Genomic DNA, 13057 nt, shown 5'->3' with positions numbered 1-13057 from the left:
AAGTTTTTGTAAAGCTTGAGGTTCAAAGTTCAAATCCCCTACTATACCATGCTTACCTGGTGAGGACCTATATGGGATTTTGTATTACTTTATAAGTTGTGCGTTTGTAAATATTTTTAAATTCCTAAAATGTTTCTTATTAGTCCCTTTCGCGGTCGTTGACCAGTAATTAATTCATTCTTTGACTAAACATCTTCCTTTGTTATGAAATTTTAACCAATTTTTTTGGTGCCGATTTCACTTCACCTAAAATTTAACCAAAATTTCCAATTCAACGTCTTATTAAAAACTTCACTTGTCCCAAGACAATTTTAGATACCTAAAAAACACCCAAAGTTTAAAAAGAAGGTACTCAGCAACTTTAGATATCCAAAAAGAATTTATCCAAAGTCTAAAAGATAGATACTTTGGATATCCAATGCAAATTTTCCTATAGAAATTTTAGATTAGATTTGATACTTCAAATAATACATGCATATTCATACTGTTATCCAAAGTTCAGTAAAATCCATGTAAGACTAGTACTAGTACTTGTTGTGCTTCCCATTATTTGTTGAGACCAAATATCGTCCACGCATCTTAGTTTTAAGCTATTTTTCCTTATATCACACCACCCTCCTCTCTCTTTTCCTCTAGAAATAATTCATTCGTCTACTTCCTTTTCGCATCTTTCCGTTTCCTACCAAACTAATTCATTCACATAAATAATTCATTGACCCGGAGAAAATATGTTGCAATAGATGACCAAGAGCTATCATAGAAAAGCTGGCCATAGGCTGGAATATTGCAGTGAGCAATAGCTAACCAGAAGCGCCACAGAAAAGTTGGCCATAGGTTGGAATCTTGCAGAAAGCAATAACTTACTAGAAGTTACCCCAAAAAAGTTGGACAGAGGTTGCAATTTTGTAGAAAAACTGGCGAGACGCGCAAGGCTGCAGAGGTTGCAATTTTGTAGAAAAACTAGAGAGACGCGCAAGGCTACAATCTTGCAGAAAGAAATTGCTAGTTACAAGTTGCCGCGAAAAATTGGACAAACGCTGCAATATTATAGAAAAACCAGCCAAAGGCGCTGAAAAAAACACTAGAATTTCCGAGTAATTTGACGAACTTGAGATAACTATGGTTAAATTGTGAGTAAATTTTGTCGTAAATAAATATCATACTTCTGCATGAAACTATACTTTTTACACTAATATTAAATTTTCACCAGAACATGAAAATTTGATGTAAAGAATTCTAGGTTTGAGATTAGATATTTTGATTATATTTTGGTTATCTTTGGTTGAAATTTGCATAAAACAATCACAAAAGTAATGATTGAGAGAGAGATTTGGAATATTGCAGTTTTGACGGAACATATTTTCCAATAGTGCATTGAGATTATGATAAGTTTGGGTTTGGATGGGAATAATTTTAGATTTCTAAAAACACTTGTCTTTCACATAATTAAGAAAACAATGCTGAGAACAAAAACAATGAGGGGAGATGGAATTGCATTTAGAATTCTCAAGTTTCAAAAAGTTCTCCTTACCTTGGAACAAGCAAAATCCCATCCAAACCAAGGCCTTGCCTCCCAAGACTTATTTTTTGCATAGTCGTTATTATTTATTATGTATTTTATTGTTATGAATATTTAACATTCCCTGTGATAGCCACACCACCTTGATCACTAGAAGAGGAATGAGATTATACTTGATACCTTTAAGGCTTGCGAGTCCGACCCCAACAAAGTTTTTATTTTGCAAATCTTTGTGCCGCTATTATCTGTGCAATGGTCATATTCTTTCCTCCACTGATTTCCACTTCAATAATGGCCTTCATGGGCATGGACTATCATGGGAACTTCAGAAAAAAAGGATTATGATAATGTTGTATATTCTTGTGATTCTGACCTCCATGAATCTACTACATGATAATACCCATAAGTCTTACTAATCATCATCATCATTATAAAAATTCATCATATTACCAGCAAAATTGTTGCTTTTATTATACAATAAAAACAAACTATAATTTATATATACATATATATAGATATATATATATATATAAACAAAACATTGAACATTGTTGTTGCCAATATAACCTGGCCAACCTCGCCCTCCTCACTTGACCACAGGCTGCATGCAGCACTTCTTATTAGGCCGGTAGGCCTTCCTTTCAAACAGAGTTTCCTCATCCTTTCCATTCTCAGGTTGACACGTGACGTGAAATTTGGGTCCAGCCAAACGCGATTTGCAGAGGAAGGTCGGGCATTATAAAATACTCATCGTCGGTTTTGACCTCGAGATGTGGTGTGCGTCCATAGGTAATTGTCTATTCAGGCAGGAAATGCACTGGATGTGTGGAAAACCGCCGAGTCCAGCCGAGGTAGAAGTCGCTAATGATGCACACGGAACGTGGCTTCTGCGGTTGGATCCATTGCTTGATTGGCTCTGCTAATAATCGAAACGAGTAGACGAGAAGAGGGACAGATTTCCGGGAAATATCTTCTTGTAGTTCGTTTTGATTTGATGGGAGGGGGATGTACAGAGGCTAAATGTCCAGGGACTCTGTTTTTGCTCACTGTAAGAAATGTTGCAGGGGAGGGGAATGAGAACGCATTGTAAGAATCGTGACAGAGATTCCATGGAATGCCAGTCGATAGGAAAATTCGATAAATGGAATCAATTGGTTCTGTTCAGGGAATGGAATGGCCAGCACATGGGGAGATTTCCTGCTACTGGTTGTAACGGCAGACGCCATATATCTCTGCTATAGTTCGATGGCTGGAAATTTACACACAACACTGAAATTTGGATTCACTGGATTACAGACATTCCTTTCTTCTATATGTAAATCGAATTTCGTCGTCCTTTTCATTCACAAATTGACTGTAATATATTTTCAGGTAAGCTTCCATCTGAGATTGCCAAGGTAGGGCTTTTATTTGTTTTCAATGCTAGCACTAATAAATTTTCAGGAAGTATACCAGATGCGCTTTATGGGTTACACTTACATAATCTTGATGTATTGGGTTTGCAAGTAAATTTACTTTCTGGTAACATTTCGTCGAGTATCGAGTCTCTGAAACAGCTTACAGAGCTTAACTTGAAAGGAAATGATATTTCTGGTTAAATAACTATGCAAATGGGTGATCTCCAAAACCTCAGATACCTTGATCTATCCAGCAATCAACTCAAGGGGAAAGTCCCTGCATCTTTAGCCAACCTTACGTTTAGTTTCCTAAATCTATCAAACAATCAACTGTCTGGAACAGTCCCCAATAGCCCCCCCATCCACCCTGTTTGATCGAGCAGTTTATAATGTCCAAACTGACGAGATGGAATTTTCGAGCTTGTTGTGTGCCGGCCCATATGAAACCTGTGATTATTGTATTAAGCTTGTGCAGAACTCCTTGAGGTAAATTGACAATGTGCATCCAGTATATAGGGATGCTATGCAGAACATATTTTACCAGAATAATACGCCCCCAGGGATATCCACCAGTGACACCACATACAGAGTCGTTTTCTGATTTTTTCCAACTAGTCCCAGTCTTTGATTTTGTATCCGTTAGGCTTTAGAAAAAAGCCCAAGGAGGTGAAGCCCTCGTCCATTTGTGAGGATTTAACTCCAAAGATGTTAGCAATCTCCATTATCTTTGTGGCTTCAGGATCACTCGAGATAAATAAAGACTTTGACCAGTTCACAAGAAGGCCTGATGTGGTTCCAAAATCTGTAATTATATTGAAGATCACCCGCCATTCTGAAGGATATGATTGGCCTATTGTGAAGAGAGCTTCTGCAAACATTAAATGTGAAAGGGATACCCTGTTTCCATTTCTGCAGCCAGTGATTTGTCCACGATCTCGAGTATTTGTTAATTTTTTGGACAGACCATCAATTGTGATGAGAAATAGAAGAGGAGACAAAGCGCAGCCTTGTCTAAGTCCTCTTGATATTTGGAAGAATTTAGTGCTAGAGAGGCCATCTTAATGTAAGCTTTAATCCAATTTATCAATAAAGATCCCATGCTAATTTTGTACAGAATCATCCACAATAGTTCCCAGTCAACGCAGTCAAAAGCCCCGAAGAGGTCAATTTTCATGAGGTAGGCGTCAAGGTTGCAGGTTTTGATAGAGTGTATACTTTCCTGTGCGGATGCAACATCGTCATGGATCTGCCGATTCTCCAGGAAGCTTACCTAGCATTGTCACTAAATCTGTGGGGTTGAAACCAACTGTTTCAAATGCATTTAGTACAAAGCCAACGGAGAATGTTGGACTTGGAATACTTACTATGTCATCCCTTCATCCAGTTGGTACTAGGTAATCAAGATCCCCTAACTGATATTACAATCTCCAGTTGTAAATATTGCCTTTGCATCTAAATTCATTGTTTTTTAGGAAGATGTTTGATATTGACAGCTTACCAGTGCAACTGCAGCATGAGTAGCCAATATGAGAACATCAGTAGAGGAGACGATTCCTCTGCATCTGTTCTCCAACAAAGCTTTTATTTCATCTATCAGATCAAATCCTTCTCTGCATGTTATCTTCGGTGCTATTGATCAGAACAGATTAACTTCATGAACACATGTCTATCACCTGGCATTACAAACTTATCTTCTGTCAGGTGGCGCGGCAGCACTGTTCCTGCAGATTCTTACAGTCTAGATCCACTGCTTCAAATTGGGGCGCCTCAATAACATTACAAGTATTTTATAATTTTAATGTAAATTTTGAAATTTTTTATTAATGAGAAAGACGAGGATGGAGAGAAGCCTAACTCTAAAGTCTACACTTCAACCTCCTCTTCCTGGAAGACAAATTCTAAGAGCATCAGTGTCATTATAAGAACACTCAATATTATGAAAACAGTCCATCCATACTATGAAAACAATATATGGTGGCTCATCTCTCGTTACCCATAACTATAATATAAAATTAGCACTACAGAAGTAAAAAGATTAACATGGATCATCTTCACCATGGATGAATGAATGAAAAATAAAGTGAATTAACAAAAAGAGATTGTGCTCAACCAGACAAGTAGCATTGGCAAAACGACATAGATGATAATGAACATCACAATATTGTGGGATTCACTGCAATTTATTTCATATGACAATACACATTTCCCTCATGAAAGATATGACAATGGATATCACAATTTTCTGGGATTAATTGCAAGTCATTTCATATGATACAGATTTCTCTACTGGGATTCATTGCAGTTCATTTCAAGTGGCGATGGATATCACAATATTTTGGGATTCAGGGGGCTTTTTTTCATTGTATAGGAACAACATTTCTCTTTCCTTGCCGATGGCTAAGTACTGCAAGGGATTGATTGATTATTTTATGAATTGATGCCCTTCTTTTACAGAGACATAATTGGGATCTATTTCGTTGTAATGAAATATTCTGATGCTCATTTATTTTGGATTTGGTTTTCACATTGTTGTTGTTTTGGGGAGAGTTTTCCCTTATCACATCTTCGCCTTGAACTTGGGGTTTGGGATTTCTACATCTGGGTGGAAACAATATCCCTCTACAATTGGTTTTTTCTACCGAGATATGTTATCTATTGAACAGTTGTATTTGTAATTTACAAGAAGTTTCATGGTGTTGTTTATGGTTATTTTAATTTTGACTTAAAAATACACGCATATATTTGCTTCCATTTTCTTATGCAAAAAGGCAAATACAACATGTTGGAAAAAAATTATGCGCAAATGTTATTCCAGTGATAGTAGCATGCAGTTGCGCTCCAAAGAAAATTGTATTCTAGGAGCTTCAATTTCATTTCTTGGAAGTTGGAATCATATTTTGAAAATTTAAATCCAGGAGCTTCAACTTCATATATTGGAACCATATTTTTAGTTGAATAGCAAATAAGATACAAAATTTTGAGAGTAACCCACTAAAGTTGAAATGGCCCTTACAGAGTTCATGTTCCATTCCCCAAGGATAGAGTTCCGAACACATTACAAGGATCTATCAAACTGAACTTTAATAAATATCATAAAGGTAACCTTAACATGACTTGATCAAGAAGGATGTTAATAGATCACTATCATTATAATTTTATATGGAAGGAAACCATTAGTAATTTAAAAAAAATTGAAAACTTTAATATTTGGAAATACAGAAGCCCTTACTTTCCACTCCCAAGAGTTTTTTTTAGAAAATTGTAAATAGCGATGGATAAGAGAAATTTGTAAAGGACAAATGAATCTGGAAAATACAAATTTGCAACTCCATAGGATACCTGGTTAACTATGTGGACGAGCCGAAGACAAAAAGAACCATGTGTGTCATGATTTCATACAATATCTTTCAACTTGGATAAAAAAACCAAAATATGGCTTCTATTGTTTACTAGCTTCCCAGTTCCCTTCCTTTTTTTTGTAACGAGCCGAAAACAAAAAGAACCATGTGTGTCATGATTTCATACAATATCTTTCAACTTGGATAAAAAAACCAAAATATGGCTTCTATTGTTTACTGGCTTCCCAGTTCCCTTCCTTTTTTTTGTAACTAGTATAACGTTGCTAGATTGCAATTGTTTTTTAATGTTAATTTTTGGTGTTTTAGTCTGGAAATGCATTTATGTAACAACTTTGGGCTTGAAATGTCAAACTATACAATGAAAATGGTGGATATTTTCAAATAGACAGTATCTACCATGAGAACAATTTGTGACAGCACATCTCTCATTATCCATAACCAAACCGTATGAAAACAATCTATCTATACTATCAAAACAGCGCATGGTGGCCCATCTTTCATTGTCCATAACTATTAAATTAGAAGTAGGACCGAAGTAAAAAGATTGACATTCTCTCAAAATCAACCATCATAAAACACTAGGAGTATAATGAAAAGATCATCATCAACATGGGTGAATAAATAAAATTTAAATTAAATAGTACTTTGTTTTCACAAGGAGAGATTGTGCTAAACAATTAGTGTTGGCAAAATGAAATACATAGTAATGGACATTACAATATTGTAGGATGCAATTCATTTTATACCACATATGACTCGTATGCTCTCCCAATACATTACTGCTTCTCCAGTTAGGGGCAGCCAGAGCCTTCAACTTTCTCCAACTGGCTCAAGTGTTCAGCACATTCCATTTTAAAGGTTATCCCTTCAACCATCTCCAGTTTGTAGCAGCCAGAGCCTTCAACTTTCTCCAACTGCCTCAAGTGTTCAGCACATTCCATCTTAAAGGTTATCCCTTCAACCACCTGAAGGGTTCAACACAATCCAACCTAGCGCATCCCTGGATCACCATAAGAAATCATGTCTCAAAGAGTTAGCGGCAATAGTAGAGATTTTCATCTATATGTCCCTCTTTGTATTTTCCTATGACTCCAAACATCCAAACAGTGAGTATGGTTTCCACCCACATGCCCCTATTTTCTATCCTTCTCTTTATGCAACTCCATGGTCAATTTGTAAAAAATTGCATTGAATTCCATTGCACATAGACGTGCCCCATATCAAATTAAATTCCATCTTCAAAAAATATGTGGATGCATCTGCAAAGTGGCACATTAAATTCCATTATACTATATCAAGTTAGATACCATTATCAAAAAATTTGAATCATCTGCAAAGTGGAGTACAACTACTGTGCATAGATCTTGAATTGTGTTAATAAAACAATTATGTTTCTTCAAAATCTTTTACCATTTCATCCAAACCAGTTAGATATTTGTCCACATCCAAATTCCATTATGGATAGATTCATTCTACATCAAATTAAATTTCATTTTCAAAAATATGGAATCATGAAAATTATGAAATTTCATTATATATAGACTTGCCATATATTAAATTAAATTTCATTGTGAAAGCATTTGGAAGCATCTTCAAATTGGAGGAGAAGTCATGTGTTTGAAGATTCATAAAGTTATTCAAATTGAAGATTCATCAAGTTCCCAAATTAGAGAACAAATCCATTTCTTGGAGGTTTGTCAAGTATTCAAAACAACAGTCATTAAACTCTTTATGGATTTCAGATACCAATTTCATGTTTGAACAATAATTCATTTCAAGGAACACAGATGACAAAATTCTTCTGGAAATGGGTATACATTGATCTGCACGCACCTCTGACTGATCATTTCGCTGGCATCTCGCATTCAAGATCAAATCTTTTTCGACCCAATGAAGCCTCATCATTTTCATTCATATGCGACACGGATCGATGACAATCCAATCAACCATCCTTATGGATTAGAGCATACCTACGATTTGTGTCTGTCCAACGAAGATCAAAAGGCTTGAAACATGGCGCTAATAATTCAATCTCCAACTTGAGCACACATTATGATGCAAGTAAAAGAAAATGGCAAGCTGGAGCAGAGGCGCGGCTTCGATAGAACCATTTTCAACTGTTTCACTAGTTAAGTTCTCTAGTCACCCTGTTTTTTATCCATTTATTTTCATATGCAATATCACCCTTTTTTTTTGCATTTCATTTCCTTTTAGCATAAATGCAATGCAAAAGAGAACATACTTCTAGGTAGGCTAATTTGTTTGCATTTTTATTTGCAAGGTTTATTTTGATTTCTGAAATATTCATTTTGGAATAGAAATGATTGAGGTAAAAAACTGATATTTTTTATTTTGGAATGGGGATTGCCAAGAGTTTCGTTGCTACATCTCAGTTCTAACAACTTTGAAGGAAGCATTTCTAAAGATATTGGCAATGTTATAAATTTATCTAACCTACAAATTGACTGTAATAGATTTTCAGGTAAGCTTCCATCTGAGATTGCCAAGGTAGGGCTTTTATCTATTTTCAATGCTAGAAATAATAAATTTTCAGGAAGTATACCAAATGCGCTTTATGGGTTACATAATCTTGATGTATTGGGTTTGCAAATAAATTTACTTTCTGGTAACATTTCGTCGAGTATTGGGTCTCTGAAACAACTTACAGAGCTTAACTTGAAAGGAAATGATATTTCTGGTGAAATACCTATGCAAATGGGTGATCTCCAAAACCTCAGATACCTTGATCTATCCAGCAATCAACTCAAGGGGAAAGTCCCTGCATCTTTAGCCAACCTTACGTTTAGTTTCCTAAATCTATCAAACAATCAACTGTTTGGAACAATCCCCAGTAGCTTGAGTAAATTCAAAGAGGCATTTATAGGCAATCCCAAACTATGTGGAGAAGATTTTCAAGATATCAAACCCTGTGTCAAGATATCAAAAACGATTCTACATCAACAAGCAATTCAACATCATTCACTCAAGGCAATTTCAAAGGAAGTAGAATATAAATTAAGGATCCATCTCTGCCTCCTGCAACACTAACGCGAAAGGCAAAAGTAAGTTTGTTTGTTTGGGCAGAAAGGAAAATGGCGAGATGTACTGCAGGCCAGGTTATCAAATGCAAAGGTAACTACTTCAGTTCACTTCAGTTCAGTGCAAGGAGTCATGGCCACATTCTTTTTATTTCATGTATATCATTTCATGGCAAAATTGATTTTCAGGGTTAAGCTGGATTTATGCAAAGTGTATGTGTGCAATTTATGCTTCTTGAAATCTGATATATTTTGATTTGTACTTTTGTTACAGCTGCTGTTTCATGGGGTGTAGGGGAGCCTCTTAAGATTGAAGAAGTGGAAGTGGCTCCTCCACAGGCAATGGAAGTGAGAATCAAAGTGCATTATATTGCCTTGTGTCATACAGACCTTTATTTCTGGGAAGCAAAGGTATGCTATGAATAATTATCATTAAACATCAAGTTTCTGGGAAGCAAACATATGCTATGAATAATTATCATTAAACATCAAGAAAATTTGAAGGAAGGATATTAATTACACATCTCCAACTGCACTGTACTGTATAACACATACAAATATTGCTTTTAACAGTGAAATGGAATGACTGATATTGATACTGCTTTGGTTGCAGGGCCAAACTCCTCTCTTTCCCCGCATTTTGGGACATGAAGGAGCTGGGTATGCACTCTGCTCTTGCCCATGAGTTCTATATATTCAAAAAAATTAGTTAGTCATATTAGTAGGCATGTGGGTTTTCAAAAAAGTTAGTTAGTCATACTAGCAGGCATTCAAGATTTCAAAGAAATTAATTAGTCATACTAGCAGGCATGTAGGATTTCAAAGAAATTAATTAGTCATACTAGCAGGCATCATGTAGAATTTCAAAAGGGAAAAGGGACAGTAATTTTCTTGTGATTCATTGGTCACTAACTATAGGTCTTTTGCTTGACACAGAGTTGTTGAGAGTGTTGGAGAAGGGGTGATTGACCTCAAGGAGGGTGACAGTGTGCTTCCCTTATTTACTAGAGAATGTTGTTGGGTCCCTATAATACTAGTGATTACCCCATTACTATTGTAGTTATACCCCTTATTTATATTGTTGTGCCCCCATTACCCCCATATTGTTATTAATGTGCCCATAGAATCCCTCTATTGTTATTTTTGTGGCTTTATATTATTATTGTTAGGTCGGCTGGATTATATTGTGACTCCATAGACTCCTATATATAGAAAGGAGGTTTTGTCATTTGTATCATCCAAGAATTGTTCATTTATGTAATGTAAAGGAGGTTGCCCCCTCGAAGTGGCTGAATTCTAAGGCGTTGATCTATCTTTTCTATCTTTTCTTGAGCTGGTTTCATAACAATTGGTATCAGAGCTTTGGATTCTAGGGTTTCGCTGCTCCAAACAGGTCATCTTGGCATTTTCGCTATAACTTTTTTTCTGTGACGTTTCAGAAGTCGCAAAAAACACCCATTTGAGAAGAAATCACGCTAAACTTTGGGTCCGAATTTCAGAGCTTTTCGCGTGATATTTGTGGACATATGATCTGAGGAAGTTGGTCTTTTTGCATACTCCTGAATTACATTCAAAACAGGTGACCTGGGGAAAATCATCATAACTTTCTCTCTAGGGATCGGATTGAAGTTTCGTAAGAAGGTACAGAAAGAGGACGGACTGTAGTTTCTTTTGGGTGTTTTTCATATCCAAAGGTCGAAATAGTGACTCGTGGCACGTCGTACAAGTTCGCTCTACTGAACTAGTCTATAATCAGGTCATCTTGGGAGATTGTGCATAACTCTTTCTTGGAGAATCCAATTTGGATCAGACTGGTGGCATTGGAAAGAGGACATAGAGGGCTACTACAGGTCACAATTTCAGAACTTAAAGATTTGAAAGTACATAGTTACAGTCGTTTCAAGGTCGAGCTCCTAAAATCAAGAAAAAGCAAGATGAGGAAGTTTGATGGCAAGGATCCGGTAAATTGGATACTTCAGATGGAGCAATATTTTGATATACATGGTGTACAACTATTACAAAAGGTATGTATTGCATCTTCATATTTAGAACCAGATCAATTTTTATGGTACAAAGGGCTTTGTTCTTGTAAACAACTTGTTACGTGGTCAATTTTCACGGAGGAAATGATAGCACATTATGAGGATACAAAGAGAAACACCTTCTTTAGAGCAACACCACAACAGTTGGAAAGAGTAAAAGGGCTTTGTGACATAGTGGAAAGCAAAATTATGGAAACCAGGAAGTGTACCTCTCACAACTATAAAGATGGAAGTGTTGTTTCTCCTAGCCTTCCACAACCTGCAAGGGTTACACCACAACAATTGGAAGAAAAAAGAGAAAAAGGGCTTTGTTACAATTGTGATAGCAAATGCACTAAAGGTCATAAGTGTGCTGAGAAGAAATTATTTTACATAGAATATGAAGAGGAGGAAGAAAAGGATCAAGAAACAACAAAAGAAGAATATATACGCCAGGACCCCACCCCAGAGAAAGAAGAAATGAATCAGACCATATCTTGTAAAGCATTGGCAAGAATTACCACTCCTAAAACTCTCAAGATAGAAGGACATATCAAGAAGAAAAAGGTGCAAGAAGTGAAAGATCACATTGAGAAAGAAGAAATGAATCCAACCATATCTTGTAATTCATTGTTCGAAATTACCACTCCTCAAACTATCAAGATAGAAGGACATATAAAGAAGAAAAATGTTCAAGAAGTGAAAGATCACATCGAGCATCAAGAAATGAATCCGACCATATCTTGTAAAGGATTGGAAGAAATTACCACTCCTCAAACTCTAGAGATAGAAGGACATATCAAGAAGAAAAAGGTTCAAGCAGTGAAAGATCACATCGAGCATCAACAACAAGTTCTCCAACTTTTAAAGGATAACGCCACTTCGGTGCAAAATCAAACGAAACAACAAGCACTTAAAAAATGGCGACCTTACCGAATGGGAAGACTCTTCAAGGATGAGGATGTGGAAGCATTGTTTTGTTATCCAACCAGATTGGATAAACGAAGCAAGGGATGAATGGAAGAAGGACGAAGAAGTATGGCCACTTATTCAAAAGTTGCAAAAGATCCCAATTCAAACATTATTGCCAGATATTGAAAAGGAAGGAAAAATCATATTGGAACCTGGAGCAGTCACAGAAACAAGAACCCGACAGCTACGAAATCGATCAATTTCAAAGTATCTCATCAAGTGGAAGAATTTACTCGCTGAAGATTCCACATGGGAGGACAAGAATTTTATACAGAAGCATCAAGAACTACTCAAGCGTTGAGGACAACGCTTTTTGAAGGAGAGGGGCATGTTAGGCCCCTATACTACTAGTGTAACCCCTTATTGTTATTAGTAAAACCCACTTATTATATTGATGTACCCATGTAGTGCCCATATTGTTACTAATGTACCCCATAGAAGCCCACTATTGTTATTATTGTGCCCTTACATTATTATTGTTATGTCGGCTCTGATTATGTTATAACCCCTTAGACTCCTATATATAGAAAGGAGGTCTTTTCATTTGTATCATCCAAGAATTGTTCATTTATGTAATGTAAAGGAGGTTGCCCCCTCGAAGAGGCTGAATTCTAAGGCGTTGATCTATCTTTTCTATCTTTTCTTGAGCTGGTTTCATAATGCAGACACTGCAAGTCAGACGAAAGCAACATGTGTGATCTTCTAAGAATTTACTGGAGAATGTGGAGAATGCAGACACTGCAAGTTAGAC

The 13057-nt window shown here is 36.3% G+C and overlaps 1 protein-coding gene across 1 annotated transcript in view; it reads left to right on the top strand.

Annotated features, from left to right (window-relative positions):
• Positions 1-3129: 3129 nt before the first annotated feature.
• The window catches only part of LOC149190636 (putative LRR receptor-like serine/threonine-protein kinase At4g37250), a 73593-nt gene continuing 63665 nt past the window's right edge, over positions 3130-13057 (top strand). The window contains exons 1-2 of the mRNA XM_089413432.1: positions 3130-3258; positions 8763-9126. Coding sequence (XP_089269558.1) covers positions 3130-3258; positions 8763-9126 — 493 coding nt within the window. The remainder of the gene's footprint in view (positions 3259-8762; positions 9127-13057) is intronic.

This window comes from Pinus tabuliformis, chromosome 3_1 (assembly GCF_031772625.1).
Source record: "Pinus tabuliformis cultivar Carrire ecotype Pingquan chromosome 3_1, CPIR1, whole genome shotgun sequence".
Taxonomy (NCBI): domain Eukaryota; kingdom Viridiplantae; phylum Streptophyta; class Pinopsida; order Pinales; family Pinaceae; genus Pinus; species Pinus tabuliformis.
The sequence above is the reverse complement of the archived record's forward strand: the minus strand, read 5'-3'. Positions and strand labels throughout refer to the sequence as shown.